The sequence below is a fragment of the Podarcis melisellensis genome (assembly GCF_964234715.1).
Source record: "Podarcis melisellensis genome assembly, chromosome: 1".
Classification (NCBI taxonomy): Eukaryota; Metazoa; Chordata; class Lepidosauria; order Squamata; family Lacertidae; genus Podarcis; species Podarcis melisellensis.
The window spans coordinates 5,967,973-5,985,528 of NC_138528.1; the positions used below are offsets into that span (position 1 = coordinate 5,967,973).

Here is a 17,556-nt window from a genome sequence, read left to right on the forward strand (position 1 = left end):
GTTAAATCCTGCAGGGCCCTGGTCTCCTGGGACAGAGCATTCCACCAGGTCGCAGCTGGAATTAACAACACCACCTGGAGACCCAGGGTTTTGTGACTCCTGATGTACAGGAAAAATTGTTTTGTTAAACTAAATCCTTACACAGTGTTTCAATACAAACAGATAACAATCCTAAAAGGAAGACTAGGTTGACGTCCCCGAAAAGCAGACACAATGGCAACAGCCAAGAGGCTGTTGACATTCTTAAGGAGTCTCCGAATGTCGCCTCTAAATGGACTACCATGTCCTGGCTGCGCTTCCTTGTGGCTTGGACAAGAGCCAGAGGAGCAATTCTGCAGGATGAGTTTCTTCTACTTTATTATGACCACCAATATTTATATATGCCCAGCATGTCTACGGAAGGAAAAGAAGAGATTCCCCGAACAGGAGGGCTTGGAAATGACTTGGAACTTTGCAGCTTGTTCCTCATCCTGTATCGTTATAACCTTCAGGTGCGTCTCCTTCCCTTCCCCTTTGTGCGCCAAAGGGTAGGACTCGAACTCGTGGCTTCAGGTTACAAGAAAGGAGATTCCAGCTCCAGGGAAAACTTTCTGACAGTAGGAGCTGTTTGACAAGGGAACGGTCTCCCTTGGAAGGTGGTGGACTCTCCTTCCTTTTAAGCAGAGGTTGGATGGACATCTGTCATGGATGCTTGAGCTGAGATTCCTGCATTGCAGGGGGTTGGACTAGATGACCCTTGGGTCCCTTCCAACTCTACAATTCTACGATTCTATTGTCTACACAGATTGGCAGCAGCGCTCCCGGGTTTCATACAGGGGGTATCTCTAAGCCATGGGTAGGCAAACTAAGGCCCGGGGGCCGGATGCGGCCCAATCGCCTTCTCAATCCGGCTCACGGATGGTCCAGGAATCAGTGTGTTTTTACATGTGTGAAATGTGTCCTTTTATTTAAAATGCATCTCTGGGTTATTTGTGGGGCCTGCCTGGTGTTTTTACATGAGTAGAATGTGTGCTTTTATTTAAAATGCATCTCTGGGTTATTTGTGGGGCCTGCCTGGTGTTTTTACATGAGAAGAACATGTGATTTTATTTAAAATGCACCTCTGGGTTATTTGTGGGGCATAGGAATTAGTTTATTTTTATCATATGTGGTGGGAATGTAAGAAAGGGTTTCTGGGAGATGATCTATAACGAAATGAAAAAGATGTTAAAATATACATTTGTAAAGAAACCAGAGACCTTTCTTTTAGGAATTACAGGGAACGAAATTAGAAGAAAAGACTGTAAACTTTTTCAATATGCAGCCACAGCAGCAAGAATTCTACTGGCCCAGAAATGGAAACAAGAGGAAATACCGACAATAGAAGAATGGAGACTGAAGCTGACTGACTATGCAGAATTGGACAGATTAACCGGAAAAATTAGATATCTTCAAGACCAAAAGTTCATCAAGGACTGGAGGAAATTTGTTGAATATCTGAAAAGAACATGTGATGTGCAAACAACACTGGTGGGATTTCAAGAAGCACTGTGAAAGCAGAGATATATTGTTAAAAAGAAATAGGAGTGGAAGGGAAGTTTAATGGCAATATAAACAGAGGAATGCGTAAACTGAGAAGTAATTATGGATGATTGTCAGAGAAGCCGAAGGAAGTCTAAAAAGAATCAAATTTGTGAAAATTTGACATAATTGTATATTTGTGTTGGAAAATAATAAAAATTATTTTTTAAAAAAGGAATTTGTTTATTTCCCCCCCTTCAAAATATAGTCCGGCCCCCCACAAGGTCTGAGGGACAGTGGACCAGCCCCCTGCTGAAAAAGTTTGCTGACCCCTGATCTAAGCCTTACCTTTCATACAAACCGCACCCAGCCGGAGCCTTAAAGTGAAGCAGAGTTTAAACTTTCAGCTGCATATTAAAAGCCATTAAAAGCCACATGGAAAAGAGACGTCTTTACTGCCTGCCTAAAATCAATCTGGGATGGGGCCTGAGGGATGCTGCGGCTGATTGTTTTTAGGGATGCTAAATTGTCCCAAATGGGGCAGTGCGAGAAATCAATCAAACCCTCTCACCTATCTCAGCATAAAACCGAGAGGTCAGCAGACTCCTTGGGATGCTCCTGAGCCAATGTCCACCTTGTTCAAAGCCCAGCTCAGGGAAAAGGAGTTTTGGCGTTTCATTAGCCTGCTAATGCCTGCGCAGTCCTTTGATGCTGTTTTGAGATGCTAAGCCGGCAGCAGTCAGTGGGGACGTAATGATTGCACCTTGGGCCATTAAATAGCATTTTGATCGTAATTGCTTTTCTTTCCTTCTGCTGATATGGAGGATCTGATTGTTGGACCGTCCAGGGATTCTTCACCTTTAAAATAAAATAAAAAATCTGCCTTGCACCCAGAATAAGAAAATGTAGAAGTATCGGGAAGCAGGTTTCTATCAGTTTCATGGGCCAAAAAGCTGGGGTCACAAAGCTTAAAATCTGCCCCCAACTCAGTAAAGGCTGTGTGGATGGATGAGAGTTGAAAAAGATCCTGAGGTTTATAGCACTGAGGTCCAGTGCGAAGGGCCTTCTTGCAGTTCCCTCCCTGCGAGAAGTGAGGTTATAGGGAACCAGGCAGAGGGGCTTCTTGGTAGTGGTGCCCACCCTGTGGCACACCCTCCCATCAGATGTCAAGGAAATAAACAACTATTTTACTTTTAAAAGGCAACTGAAGGTGGCCATGTTTAGGGAGGTTTTTAATGTCTGATGCTGTATTGTTTTTACTATTCGGTTGGAAGCCACCCAGAGTGGCTGGGGAAACCCAGCCAGATGGACAGCGTATAAATAAATCATCATCATCATCTAGTCCAGCCCCCTGCTATGCAGGAATCCCTACACGTGATCCCCAACCCAATTTGAAACCAGGAATGTGCCCTGTCTAAAACCCAGGAGAACCACTGCCAGTCCGTATGGCCTATTGGTCCAGCATCTCATTCCTACACCGGAAGGAGGTGGGTGGTGTTGTGGTCTAAACCTCTGAGCCTCTTGGGCTTGCCGATCAGAAGGTTGGTGGTTCGAATCCACGCAGCGGGGTGAGCTCCCGTTGCTTGGTCCCAGCTCCTGCCAACCTAGCAGTTCGAAAGCACACCAGTACAAGTAGATAAATAGGTACCGCTCCGGCGGGAAGGTAAACGGTGTTTCCGTGCAATCTTGTTTCCGTCACGGTGTCCTGTTGCGCCAGAAGCAGTTTATTCATGCTGGCCACATGACCCGGAAAACTGTCTGTGGACAAACGCCGGATCCCTTGGCCTGAAAATGGAGAGGAGTGCTGCACTCCATGGCCAAATTCAACTGGATTTAGCTTTCCAGGAGTCCTTTACCTTTACCTACAGTGGAAGGTCACAAACAGGACCCTGAGTACAGCAGCTCCCTCCCCAAAACGATGGTGCCAATGATTCTCTGTGTGAGTCTACGGAATGGCCTAGTATTGCTCAGAGGGGCATTATGGGGGGAAGGAATGGTGCCCCCCTGCATGCCATATATTTTTGTTGTTGTTGTTTAGTCATTTAGTCGTGTCCGACTCTTCGTGACCCCATGGACCAGAGCACACCAGGCACTTCTGTCTTCCACTGCCTCCCGCGGTTTGCTCAGACTCATGCCGGTAGCTTCGAGAACACTATCCAACCATCTCATCCTCTGTTGTCCCCTTCTCCTTGTGCCCTCCATCTTTCCCAACATCAGGGTCTTTTCCAGGGAGTCTTCTCTTCTCATGAGGTGGCCAAAGTCTTGGAGCCTCAGCTTCAGGATCTGTCCTTCCAGTGAGCACTCAGGGATGATTTCCTTAAGTATGGATAGGTTTGATCTTCTTGCAGTCCATGGGACTCTCAAGAGTCTCCTCCAGCACCAGAATTCAAAAGCATCAATTCTTCGGAGATCAGCCTTCTTTATGGTCCAGCTCTCACTTCCATACATCACTACTGGGAAAACCAATTTGACCATCCCCAAATGGGCTACAAAATACCACCCTGAAAATTCTGAGGATGCCAAATTTGTCACCTGGCAGCCTGAGCACCCATCCTTCGCTTCTTCCCACTACAAATACCCCATTCATTTTGCCCACAAGATATAATGTTGTAACTCTTGGAAGATAACCTCTGAACAAAGAGAGGCTTGCCCAAACGCCCTTGGCAATTTTTACTCAAGTGACAGAATAGAGATATTATTTGATGGACTATGCATTGCCCTGAAGGACTTGGCATCTCACTTTACTGCTAGATTTTTCTTACGTATTTGACAGGTGCTTGTGTGCTTCAAAATGTAGGGAGGACCCAGCCTTTTAAAGACAGTGCATGATGTTAATTACACGCCTTGTGGGCTGCTGTAGGTTAGTCCAGGGTTAGACTCTGGTAACGTGGCGCTCCCTTAAATATTTCTGCTTTTGCATGCCCTCCTCCTTTCCATTCTGTGCATGCTCTCAAGTGTGCTACGCCATGGCTGCAGCAACTCAGTCGCCCATACAAACTGGGCCTGAGTAGGTACCTGTATAAATATGTTGTTGTTTAGTCTTTTAGTCGTGTCCGACTCTTCGTGACCCCCTGGACCAGAGCAAACCAGGCCCTCCTGTCTTCCACTGCCTCCCGCAGTTTGGTCAGACTCATGCCGGTAGCTTCGAGAACACTGTCCCACCATCTCGTCCTCTGTCATCCCCTTCTCCTTGTGCCCTCCATCTTTCCCAACATCAGGGTCTTTTCCAGGGAGTCTTCTCTTCTCATGAGGTGGCCAAAGTCTTGGAGCCTCGGCTTCAGGATCTGTCCTTCCAGTGAGCACTCAGGGCTGATTTCCTTCAGAATGGAGAGGTTTGATCCTCTTGCAGTCCATGGGACTCTCCAGAGTCTCCTCCAGCACCAGAATTCAAGAGCATCCATTCTTCGGCGATCAGCCTTCTTGATGGTCCAGCTCTCACTTCCATACATCACTACTGGGAAAACCATAGCTTGAACTATACGGACCTTTGTTGGCAAGGTGAACAAATCATCATCATCATCATTATTATTATGAGCTTCCTTAGCTCGGCACCCTGTGCGGGATAACTGCCCGCACCTCCCTAAATCCGGCACTGTCTAGCCTTTCCACTTACAATGGTGAGTATTTTTTTCCTAACCCGAGGGCCACATTTTCTACTGTGCAACCTTGCAGGGGCCACATGCAGTTGATGGGTGGGGCAATGAATATGCATTTTACCTCTGCACAGTTGTCTATATCTTCCATCCAGCCAAACAAGAGCGGCTGGGGAAACCCAACCAGATGGGCGGGGTATAAAATAATAATAATAATAATAATAATAATAATAATAATAATAATAATAATAATTAGAGGCAATACCAGAGTTCAAGGCATGGGCGCCAGCTCCATAGGGCTGAGCCCTTTTGGTCCCCCTTATATTTTGGGGGCTGGTGCTGGGACCCCCCAAAAGTCCAAAAAGCACTGAGACTCCTTTTCCTCCTCCTGCTGCTACAGCAGAGGTTTGAAGCAGTGGTGGCACCAAGGGGAGGAGATGTCAGCCATTGACACTGCACGGCCGCCGCGTTTGGCCCCTCCAGATGTCCCAACATCACATGCGCGACATGCCCCCCCCCAATCGCCCTCGCAAGCTGGCGCCTCTGGTTCAAGGGCACATTCCAGTTAGGTAATGTTGTGGATTGGTTGGATGCAGAGGAATGGTGGGGAGGAACCAGCTGGGGAACACCCAAGGGAAGAAGGCTCAGAGCCCAGGCGGTGGTGGAGGGACAACAAAGAGAGGTCAGAGGGAGAAGATGGGGAGGAGGTGTCAGTAGCTGGAGAGCTAACAGGCCTTAGTGAGCTGGAGGAGTCTGTGGCAGAGAGCAGTCCAGAATCAGAGGTAGAAGCTGAAGCAGGAGAGGAAGGTGGCCAAAAGGCAGAGATGAGTCAGGCTGGGGAAGAAGTCAAGGGCGTCCCCCTCTTGCTGCTATGGTTACCAGATTTTTTTCCAGTGAATCCAGGGACACTTTTTTTTTTGAAGCTGAGTAGTAACAGGGAGCCAGTAGCGGAGATGGTGAGTAGCGGAGATGGTGATCCTGGGCCCAAGCACACATGCATATTGTATAAAGGTGCAACACCCTTCTTTCTGTTGGGATACTGCCGAGGAGACGGAGCCATCAGGCAGGCCCCAATCCTCTCCAGATGATCACTGGTCTCCCATGGAACAGCGTCAGTCAATTAGCGACACGAGCCTCAGAGACATTCCAAGACTTGTGCACACCCTTTTCAGCAGTTTCCACAATGGAAGATTCAGACAGGAGAGCATATTTACAGCTTTATTCAACATAGATCAGAACAAAGGAAAAACATGACTGCTTGCCTCTGTGTCCAGGAAAACAGCCGGAACAAAAACTATATACAAAACGGAAGTTCCCAGGCATGTGATACACAACAATCATGCCTGACCATTTAAGGTGGAACGGAAATATCCTAACATCCTCCCCCTTTCCTGCGAAACATAAATGCGCAGAGGTTTTTTTTAAACTGGGCAACGGCGCTGTGCGCCCATGACTCCCGAGCCTTCCCCGATCTCCTTCCCCCTTCCCTCTTTGTTTTGACAGATCAGGGGAGGCTCGGGTGTCACGGGCGGCCGGCCCGTTGCCCAGGAGGGGCCAGCCTGGTAGTGCAGTTGGCTCTGGCTGGCTTCAGGAGCTGCTCGCTGCCCGCTGTAGTGGCACAGGTAAAATGGTGGGTGCCACGGCAGTGAGCAGCTCCTGAAGCCAGCCAGAGCCAACTGCGCTAACAGGGCGGCTCTGGGCTGCTGAGGCTGCTGCGGTCACATTTCCCGGAGACAGATTTGCAAATCTGGGGACATGATAGCCATGTTCAAATATATAAAAGGATGTCACATAGAGGAGGGAGAAAGGTTGTTATCTGCTGCTCCAGAGAAGCGGACACGGAGCAATGTATCCAAACTACAAGAAAGAAGATTCCACCTAAACATTAGGAAGAACTTCCTGACAGTAAGAGCTGTTCGACAGTGGAATTTGCTGCCAAGGAGTGTGGTGGAGTCTCCTTCTTTGGAGGTCTTTAAGCAGAGGCTTGACAACCATATGTCAGGAGTGCTCTGATGGTGTTTCCTGCTTGGCAGGGGGTTGGACTCGATGGCTCTTGTGGTCTCTTCCAACTCTATGATTCTATGATTCTACATTCTGGGGATGGAATTTGTCCGGGGACAGATCTGCATATCCGGGGACTGTCCATGGGAACCGGGGACATCTGGTAACCCTACTACAAGCTCCCTTCCCGCATGTCTCCCAGAACCAGAAGAGGTGTGAAAAGGGCAGAGGAGAGGTTGGCTTCATGCAGGCACAGTCTCTGATTGCTTGGAAGAAACCTGGGAAAAGAGGAGACATGGACAGCTCTGGGGAAGCACGGGCCTTTAGCTTTGGCAAGTGATTCATGGGGCAAGACCTACCAGGGTGAGCTGCTGCGCTCATCTGCCAAGTCTGTGCCGATCCTGCTCTCGCTGACAAAGAATTAACTCCAATGTGCCTGGTGGCGCTGTGGGTTAAACCACAGAGCCTAGGTCTTGCTGATCAGAAGGTCGGTGGTTTGAATCCCCACGACGGGGTGAGCTCCCATTGCTCGGTCCCTGCTCCTGCCAACCTAGCAGTTCGAAAGCACAAAGTGCAAGTAGATAAATAGGTACCGCTCCGGCGCGAAGGTAAATGGTGTTTCCGTGCGCTGCTCTGGTTCTCCAGAAGCGGCTTAGTCCTGCTGGCCACATGACCCGGAAGCTGTACGCCGGCTCCCTCAGCCAATAAAGCGAGATGAGCGCCGCAACCCTAGAGTCGGCCACGACTGAACCTAATGGTCAGGGGTCCCTTTACCTTTACCTTACACTCCTGTCAGGTAAGAACACTCAAGGATGGGGAGCAGAGGCAGTGAGAGGCGTGGCCTGGGGAAAGAAGGTGTGGCTAGGCAGGGGGTGTGTTCTGGGGATAGTCAGGAGAGCCAGAGAAAGAGGACTGGAGAATCCCCACCCCCAACCGGCTTACAAAAATGTTGGTGCCTCGGGGGGCTGAGTGCCTATGAGTTCAAGCGGAGTTCCTTAGTGGAGGGAATTTTCCTCACCAGTCCAGCTGTGTGGTGGAATTTTGTGCGCTGACTCTCTATCCACCAGCCCCACAAAGAAAGCACAGACAATTGGGGAAGGAATTGAAAATAGAACTGTCAACATCACAATGCCATTGTACCAATCCATTACCTGACCGCAGATGGAACACCGTGCGCCGTTCTGGTCGCCTCACCTCAAAAAGGATATTGCAGAGTTGGAAAAGGTTCAGATAAGGACAACCAAAATGATCAAGGAGACGGAGCAGCTCTCTGGTGAAGGAAGGTTGTAATGTTTGGGACTTTTGTAGCATAGAGAGAGTGAGAGGAAGAAGAGACATGAAATTTATGAAATTATTCCTGGCACAGAGGAAGTGAATAGAGACAAGTTGTTCTCCGTCTCTTGCAACACTGGAACTCGTAGGCAAAGAAGATGAATATTAGAAGATTCTTTCCTTTTGTTCTTTTTTCCTTTTTTTTTCTTCTTTTTTTCTTTTTCTCTTCTTCCGTATTTCTTTATGTCTTTTTTCTTTTTGTGTGTGTTTGGAATGTGTACTTTTATAATGAAATTGCTTAATAAAGATATTTCAAAAAAAAAAAAAAAGAAGATTCAAAGGAGATTAAAGAAAGAACTTCTTCACACAGCACATAGTTAAAACTATGGAACTCACTGCCACAGTAACGGCCATCAACCTGGATGCCGTTCATGATTGGACAAATTTGTGGAGGGGAAAAAGGCTATCAAGCTCTACCAGTTGTCAGTGTTTAGACTACATTTTTAAAGATTTGCCTTGAGAGAGTCTTTAAACCTCTTTTGTTGACCATCAGCATTACGCTTTCCATTTATAAGTTTGGAATAGAGTAGTTGCTTTGGAAGATGATCATCAGTCATCTGCACAACATGACCAGTCCAACAAAGTTGATGTGGAAGAATCATTGCTTCGACACTGGTACATATGTGAGCATTTAGAGGGTAGCTACAAGCAGACATACAGATACGGACAAAAAAAAATCCTTCCAGTAGCACCTTAAAGACCAATTAAGTTAGTTCTTGGTATGAGCTTTCGTGTGCGTGCACACTTCTTCAGATACACTCAGTGTGCATGCACACGAAAGCTCATACCAAGAACTAACTTAGTTGGTCTTTAAGGTGCTACTGGAAGGAATTTTTTTTGTTTTGACTATGGCAGACCAACACGGCTACCTATCTGTATACAGATACGGAGTATCTAACTCAGGGGTAGGCAAAGTTGTGGCTTGGGCCAGTTCACTGTCCCGCAGACACCACAGCTGGCCAGTGTGTGTGTGCGCAAGCATGCACAAACACTATTTCTGGCGCTACTTCTGCCACAGGGGAGGCATGCGCAGCCGGCCAGCATCGTGGAAGGCGGTCCCCTCTCTGCTCCACACCGGTTTAGCGCAGTGCATGGGAGCCAACCGAGTGGGCGGCGGGGGTCCATGGGCCGGTTAAATGACCCCCATGGTCTGCTTGTGGCCCATGGGCCTTAGGCTGCCGACCCCTGATCTACCTGTTCATATTTTCTGCCAATGAAACCTTGAGTGTCTGGTCAGATTCTAAGCCATATGAAATGTTTATTGCATATTTACAAAAGCAATGCACACAAGTTAATGCATTAGCAGGATTTTTAAAAAACCGCTTGTAATATTATAGACATTGCACAAAAATTGGAAGTAATCAGAGATAAAGACTTTATTGATGTGCATGAATGAAAATAATATAAAGTAACCAGGGGAAGGGATGGAGGGAACTCACGGGATTCAAGTAATCCCATACTGTGGATTCAATGCTGATTGTATATATAGTTGTTTTAAATGTTTTATTTCATGCTTTTTTAATGCAATGTTTTTGTGAAAATTAATAATAATATTATACAAGGAATTCTAATCCATGCTGTCCTCAGTTTCAAATAATGTGTATATATTTGTTTTAAAAATGTGATCCTGCAAAAAGCAAAGATCAGAAGGAAGTCTCCTTAAAATAAATCATAAAAATAGGCAGTGCATTGTAGGAATATAATGCCTAGTGTTGCTATTTTTACCACACCTGCTCAAAGCTGAGATGGGTTAAAATAGAAGGTTTTAATGATCATTTGGCAACAGTGACCCGCTTTCCAATGGAGTAATTATACTCACGGTTGTACCTGGCTGGCCCACTGGGACTGTGAATGCTTGGGCTGACAGCTGTTTAGAGTCAGTGGGGCTGATCAGGGATGCCAACTTGAACGAAATATAGTGGGGGCCCAGATAAGCCCTGCCACACACAACTGATCACATGATGCAGGTGGCGCTGTGGTCTAAACCACTGAGCCTAGGGCTTGCCGATCGGAAGGTCGGGGATTCGAATTCCTGCGACAGGGTGAGCTCCCCTTGTTCGGTCCCAGCTCCTGCCCACCTAGCAGTTCGAAAGCACACCAGTGCAAGTAGATAAATAGGTAACACTCTGGCGGGAAGGTAAACGGCGTTTCCGTGCACTGCTCTGGTTCTCCAGAAGCGGCTTAGTCATGCTGGCCACATGACCCGGAAGTTGTACACTGGCTCCCTTGGCCAATCCGCAACCCCAGAGTCATTCGCAAACGGTCAGGGGTCCCTTTGCCTTTATCTATAACACTTCAGAGTGTTCAGTGTGCTTCTTGCTGATCGGAAGGACAGCAGTTCGAATCCCCGTGACGGAGTGAGCTCCCATTGCTCAGTCCCTGCTCCTGCCAACCTAGCAGTTTGAAAGCACACCAGTGCAAGTAGATAATAGGTACCGTTCCAGCGGGAAGGTAAACAGCGTTTCTGTGTGCTGCTCTGGTTCGCCAGAAGCAGCTTAGACATGCCAGCCACATGACCCGGAAGCTGTCTGCGGACAAACGCCGGCTCCCTCGGCTTATAGAGCGAGATGAGCGCCGCAACCCCAGAGTCGTCCGCGACTGGACCTAACGGTCAGGGGTCCCTTTACCTTCAGGTAAGCCCCGCCCCACAGAATTGATCACATGATGCAGTACACACACACCATTTTAGTGAGAGCACCGATCAAATTTGTGGGGCCCCTCAAATATTTTATTGTGGGGGTTGGAGCCCCCATGCCCCCTAGGAGTCGGCTCCTTTGGTACGGATAATGTCAAAGGTTGCAGGTTTGATCCCCATACGGGACAGCTGCATATTCTCTGCATTGCAGGAGTTTGGACTGGATGATAGTCAAAATCCCCCCCCCCCAAAAAAAACCTCTTGAGCTCACGTCTATCCTCTCCTGTCTTTCCAAACTTTTGCTCCTCTCATGCTCTGGGCTTCAGTGAGGAGGCAGGATACCAACGCCCTCCCCCCAAAGACGACACAGCACCCCGGTCCATTTGCTCCCCTCCCAATCCCCACCTCTAAAACCCACGTTTCTCTTCCCACCCCCCCTACCCAAAACTTGGCTCTCCTGATGCTCTTTAGGGGTTTGCAACGAGGAGGCAAAACACGACCCACAACACGCCTGGTCCATTCCCCCCCCTTATCCTACCAAACTTTTGCTCGCTGCCGGTGCTTTGCAGCTGCGTTGTGGCTCCCCCCCACCCCCCCAAAAGGAGCAGGAATAGGAAGGGGGACTGGATAGCCCTGGGGGAAAGTGCGCAAAAACTTCTCGGTGGCTGGCGTGGGTGCGTAATGGGGTGGGGGGCGCATTTGGACAGAGGAGGAGGAGGAGGTTGGCTCAGCTGGCGAGAGGGAGGGAGGGAGGGGAGGGAGAAGTGGAAGGGGGGGGAGAAGAGAGAGAGAGGCTGCAGCCTCTGCGATCATGCGGAGGAGCCGCTCTTTGCACGGTGGAGAAGCAGCGATAGCAGCAGCAGCAGCGCAGGCATCCCCGAGCGCAGACGGATCGCGCTCCCCCCGGGTCGTGTCCGCCTCCACCGCCGCCCCCCGGCTCCCCCCTGCGCCGTCCCGGGCTGGCTCCGCCGCCGCTGTCCCCGGCCGAGCTGCCCCCGCAGCCGCTCTGCATGGACGTCAAGGCGGCGCCCAACGGGGTGGCCACCATCGAGGACCGGATCCTGCGCATCACCGGCTACTATGGATACTACCCGGGCTATTCCAGCCAGAAAAGTGAGCGCGAGCGCCGCGATCCGGGGGGTGGGGGTGGGCAAGGATCTTGGAAGGGGGGTTGTTTCGAAATATTATATGAAATATTATTTTTTTTGGAGAGGGGGTCTGTTTCTCCAGCGGGGGGGGGGGGGAGAAAACTGCAGAGAAGTAAGTGACTCCTTGGTGGGGGGAGTCGGGGTGCGGGGGGGGGGAGAGAACAAGCCAGGATCCCTCCATCTCTTACGTTGACACGCTCCCTCCACCCCTTTTGCAGCTGGAAAGTGGGGGGGGGGGGAGAGAGAAAGTGAGATGGATTCTGGGGAGGGGGCGGTGGAGAGGGGAACCTGGGGGGGGGGCTGGTTTGTGTCTTTCTGGCTGATGGGGTATCGTCTCCAGACCCCTTTTGCATTTTAAGCCGCTTTGTGATGCGCTGCGGAGGGTGGTTGTTGCAAAATTGTGCACAGTTTTTTTTGAAAAGGGTTGTATTTGGGGTGGAAGGAGCCTGCAGTGCGTGTGTGTTTGTGCACGTGTGAAAGAGAGGTTTGCTGCTGCTGCTGGCTAGCTCTTAAGGACTTGCCGCATCAAGTGTCGAGGGGCACGTGGGAACGGGCTGCCCGCGGGATGGGGCTGCAGTAATCGTGCGGAGAGGTCGACCCTGCTGCACGTGTGAAGCAGGAGGCACAGATTGCGGCTGTGGAGGGTCTCCTGAGAGGCGGCGGACACGACAGAGGTGCTTAAAGTGGTGCCTTGGGTGGAGAAAACGGGGGGGGGCACTTCTTTGCACATAATGAGCTTGTGAGACTCACCGCCACATGATCCGCTGACAGATTATCAGCCCAGAGGGATTTTGAAAGGGTTTTGGCCCCAGCTATCGCTGGTGTTCGGGATGGTGAAATTCAGAGGTAGAAAGGGCTCTGAAAGTCCCGTCCTCTGCACTGATTTTAGCATGCTTAAGCCTGCAGTCTTTTGTCTGCTTACCTGGGAGTAAGCCCCATTGCAGCCAAGCAGATATGAGCAGAATTGCATTGTGAAGACAGTCTTGGATTACGGCCAAGCTATTTGGAAAAAACACCCCGCGATTCCACATTCTGCGGCGGTGCAACTTTCCTGGAAAAGTTTCAAGATTTTTATTTATTTTAAACATGTATAAACCTCTTTAGTAGAAAGCCAAAAGTGCCTAAGCTTGTGTATTAATAACAGGGCCCACAGTTATTATTATTGTTTGGTGGAATAACAGCAATAATAATTTGCCACCTACAAATAAACATTAGCAGCATTATCTTTTATCATCTGAATCTAGTGGAGATCTGTCACCGCTTTGATTCGCAGCCCAGAAAGGGACGGCTTGCATTTATTAGAGCTCAACATGATCCGTAGAGGAGGCCAATATTCAAGTTTTTATGGGCAACTTTTATAACCTTTCATCTACGTGCAGTGAGGAGTGTGGCTTGTTTTGTGCAGAATTGAAAGGATTTTGTCTCTCTGCTGAGAAAACCACATGCCAATGCTTTGCCATTGGAACGATAAAATGAACGTTCATTTGTCTAATTTGTCTTGGCTTCTCTGTCTTAATTCACTGTAGTGGAAATTCAGGTGCAGTTCTTTGGCTTTTCGCTGCTTCTTCTTTTTTGCAATTGTGGCAGAAAGCATGAAATGGCACGCTATGGGTGTTAAAAAGGCATTTTAAGGGTGGCTGTGCAACCTGAAGTTCTTAAATCACATGTGCAACCACGGCAGTGGTGAAAGTGGGCAGAAAGACTGCTGCAGTTTGTGGTGTCCTGGGAATGGCATTGTAAGATATTGGATGCTTCCATTACAGTGCTACCTCGGGTTAAGAACTTAATTCGTTCTGGAGGTCCGTTCTTAACCTGAAACTGTTCTTAACCTGAAGCACCACTTTAGCTAATGGGGCCTCCTGTTGCCACCACGCCGCCGGAGCCCGATTTCTGTTCTCATCCTGAAGCAAAGTTCTTAACCCGAGGTACTATTTCTGGGTTAGCAGAGTCAGTAACCTGAAGCGTATGTAACCTGAAGAGTATGTAACCTGAACAGTATGTAACCTGAAGCGTATATAACCCAAGGAACTACTAGTTTTGGACCAGGTTTCCCAAAACACTACTTGGGCAGTGATTCATTTTTTAAAAAAGGAGGGGGTGCTAGAATGATTCACAACTGGAGTCCTTAATTCATAGATTCTATGATTAGGGACCCTGAGGGTCATCTAGTTCAACCCCTTGCAGTACATGAATCTCAAGGGTTCCGTGGTAGAGCATCTACAATTGCAGGTTCAATCCCCGGCGTCTCCTTGTAGGGCTCAAGGAGATGCCTGTCTGAAATGGCAGAGAGCTGCTGCCAGCCCATGTAGACAATATGGAGCTGGATGGACCAGTGGTCTGACTCAGGAAGTATAAGCCAATGGCCTCTGTTTCTAAGGAGCGCAGAAGGTAAAGGGACCCCTGACCATTAGGTCCAGTCGTGGCTGACTCTGGGGTTGCGGCGCTCATCTCACTTTATTGGCTGAGGGAGCCGGCGTACAGTTTCCGGGTCATGTGGCCAGCATGACTAAGCCGCTTCTGAAGAACCAGAGCAGCGCACGGAAACGCCGTTTACCTTCGCGCCAAAGTATTGATCTACTTGCACTTTGACGTGCTTTCGAACTGCTAGGTTGGCAGGAGCAGGGACCGAGCAATCGGAGCTCACCTAGTTGCAGGGATTCAAACCGGTGACCTTCTGATCGGCAAGTCCTAGGCTCTGTGGTTTAACCCACAGCGCCACCTGCGTCCCAAGAAGCACAGAAGAGGAACGGTTAAATAATCCAATCTGGGGGACTGGATTTCCTTGGCCAAGCTCTTCCTGCTGATGATGTCGTTGCAGCTAGGAAGTGATGCAAAACATGCTCCTTCTTCCTGATTGGGTATTGTTGCTGTTGTTGTTGTTTAGTTGTTTAGTCATGTCCGACTCTTCATGACCCCATGGACCAGAGAACGCCAGGCACTTCTGTCTTGGTCAAACTCATGCTGGTGGCTTCGAGAACACTGTCCAACCATCTTGTCCCCTGTCGTCCCCTTCTCCTTGTGCCCTCCATCTTTCCCAACATCAGGGTCTTTTCCATGGCGTCTTCTCTTCTCATGAGGTGGCCAAAGTCTTGGAGCCTCAGCTTCAGGATCTGTCCTTCCAGTGAGCACTCAGGGCTGATTTCCTTCAGAATGCATCGGTTTGATCTTCTTGCAGTCCATGGGACTCTCAAGAGTCTCCTCCAGCACCATAATTCAAAAGCATCCATTCTTCGGCGATCAGCCTTCTTTATGGTCCAGCTCTCACTTCCATACATCACTACTGGGAAAACCATGGCTTTAACTACACGGACCTTTGTTGGCAAGGTGATGTCTCTGCTTTTTAAGATATTAAAATGTTGGTTTCCCTGATTTCTGATTCTTCCGGTAATTTTTGCCATTTCAGTATAATCTGCCAATTTAAATCTGCCATTTGTCTCTAGTGGCCAAGAGGTCTACAGATGGCTTCACATCCTGGCGGCTCATCTCTCCCTTCTCAGTTGGAGACAGTGATGCTTTGGGGTACCAGTTGCTGAAAACCGCAGGAGGAGAGAGTTGCTCTTGGGTTTGGATCCTGCATCTGGTTGGCCACTGTGAGAAGAGGATCCTGTACTCGGTGGGCCACTGGCCTGATCCTGTAGCTGCTTCAAGGTAGCAGGGCACTGCATTACCTTGGAGTTATCTGTGTTGTCTTATTTTGGCTTAGGGCCCTCATATTTACGGGACCGCCTCTCCTGGTCTGCCCCACAGAGGACCTTACGGTCCATGAATAATCATAGTTTAGAGGTCCCGGGCCCTAAGGAAGTCAGATTATCCTCCACCAGGGCCAGGGCCTTCTCAGTGATGGCTCCGACCTGGTGGAATGCTCTGTCCCAGGAAAACCAGGGCCCTGCAGGATTTAACTTCCTTTCGGTGGGCCTATAAGACAGAGCTATTCCACCTGGCTTTCCATTTGAACTTAGCCTGATCTTTTATTCCCCTTCCCTCCCTCTCCCCTTTTTATGAAGATTACCCACTCTGGGATCCCACAGCTAATTCTCCCCTGGTCTCCTCGCTGGCTCAAATAGGACTAATTTAGCCAGCTAGCCCTGGTGATCATCTAATGTTTATTGGATGGATTTCCCCCCTAAATTGATTTTTGATTTTATTGTTATTCACGTTTTATACCGTATTTTATGCTGGTTTTTTTTTGTAGCATCAATTTAGCATCAATTAAGTGTTTTAAATTTGTTGTTAGCTGCCCTGAACCCAGTTTTCTGAATAATAAAAATAATTATTAATAAAATAATTATAAATAAAAAAATTATTATTATTATTATTATTATTATTATTATTTTGCATGGGGTCTGGGGGAAGTCTGGGGGAAGTGACTTCTCATTATTGCAAGCTCTGGGCAGGGTGTGGGTGTTCTCCATCTGGGGCCCCCTACATGATTACAGCATTTGAGACCTGGCACCTTTGAGCAGAGCAGAGCCCCCCCCCCAAATATATATGGGTGGGAGTTGGATATGGCTCCTGAACAGGTCTCGGATCACCTTTACAGCCCATGGCTTCCCTTGAATCATTCTGGGAACCTTAGTTTGTTAAGGATTCTGGCAATCGTACCTTTGCCGAGCGTGGTGAACTACAATTCCCAGGATTCCTTAGGGGGAAGTTTAAAACATCTTGCAATTGTATCACGTGGATGTGGCCAGCAGTCTCTTCATATGTTCTTAACTACCCTTTATTCATCACTGTGTTATAATGTCAAAAGGTTGCGCATATTTGTGGGGGTTGGACTAAATGTCCTCCCGGGGTCCCGTTCCAAGTTGGTGGCTCTCTGGATTCTGGAAGAGAGAAAGAGAAAGATTCTGGAAAAGAGAAAGAGAATCTTCCTCAACGGATCTGGCCTGGCATATTCCCTTGGTTGGTAAATTAGAGGTGATGGGTTGCCATGGGAACCAAATAATAGGCCGATGGCCCTTAATGGTTGGCCTGATAAATGGGCGACTGGGATGCTTCTACCCCTTGCTAAGGAATGTGGTAACCCAAATGTCTGTGAGGAAAGGGCAGCCTTCAGTTGAGGGCAGAGGGCAGAGGTGTCGCAGGCTTAAGCTAGATGTGCCCTCGAATGCATAGCAACTGGGGATGGATCCTGCTTTTCCTCCTGATTCTCACTGCCAGATGTCAACCTGCTTGCACTGTTGAAGGATTGGGTTTCCCAAACCCAAAACTGACTGTGCAGGCAGTTTGAAAAGGGCACCAAAATCCTTATTTTTCCTTAGCTAAAATCCATTAACTTGAGCTCTGAGTCAATGTATAAACAAAAACCCGGCTGTATAAACAAGTGCTCAGAGCCCTCTCCTTTATC

At 48.6% G+C, this 17,556-nt stretch overlaps 2 protein-coding genes across 3 annotated transcripts in view; one reads left to right on the forward strand and one right to left on the reverse strand.

The window, feature by feature from the left end:
• TBPL2 (TATA-box binding protein like 2) overlaps positions 1-17,556 on the reverse strand; it is a 276,663-nt gene that overhangs the window by 129,819 nt on the left and 129,288 nt on the right. The window lies entirely within an intron of this gene.
• Positions 12,031-17,556, forward strand: part of SLC35F4 (solute carrier family 35 member F4) — a 130,497-nt gene continuing 124,971 nt past the window's right edge. The window contains exon 1 of one of the 2 annotated variants that reach the window (XM_081912948.1): positions 12,031-12,174. In XM_081912948.1, coding sequence (XP_081769074.1) covers positions 12,072-12,174 — 103 coding nt within the window. In that variant the 5' untranslated portion in view covers positions 12,031-12,071. The remainder of the gene's footprint in view (positions 12,175-17,556) is intronic. The other variant, XM_081912951.1, reaches the window with a different exon arrangement.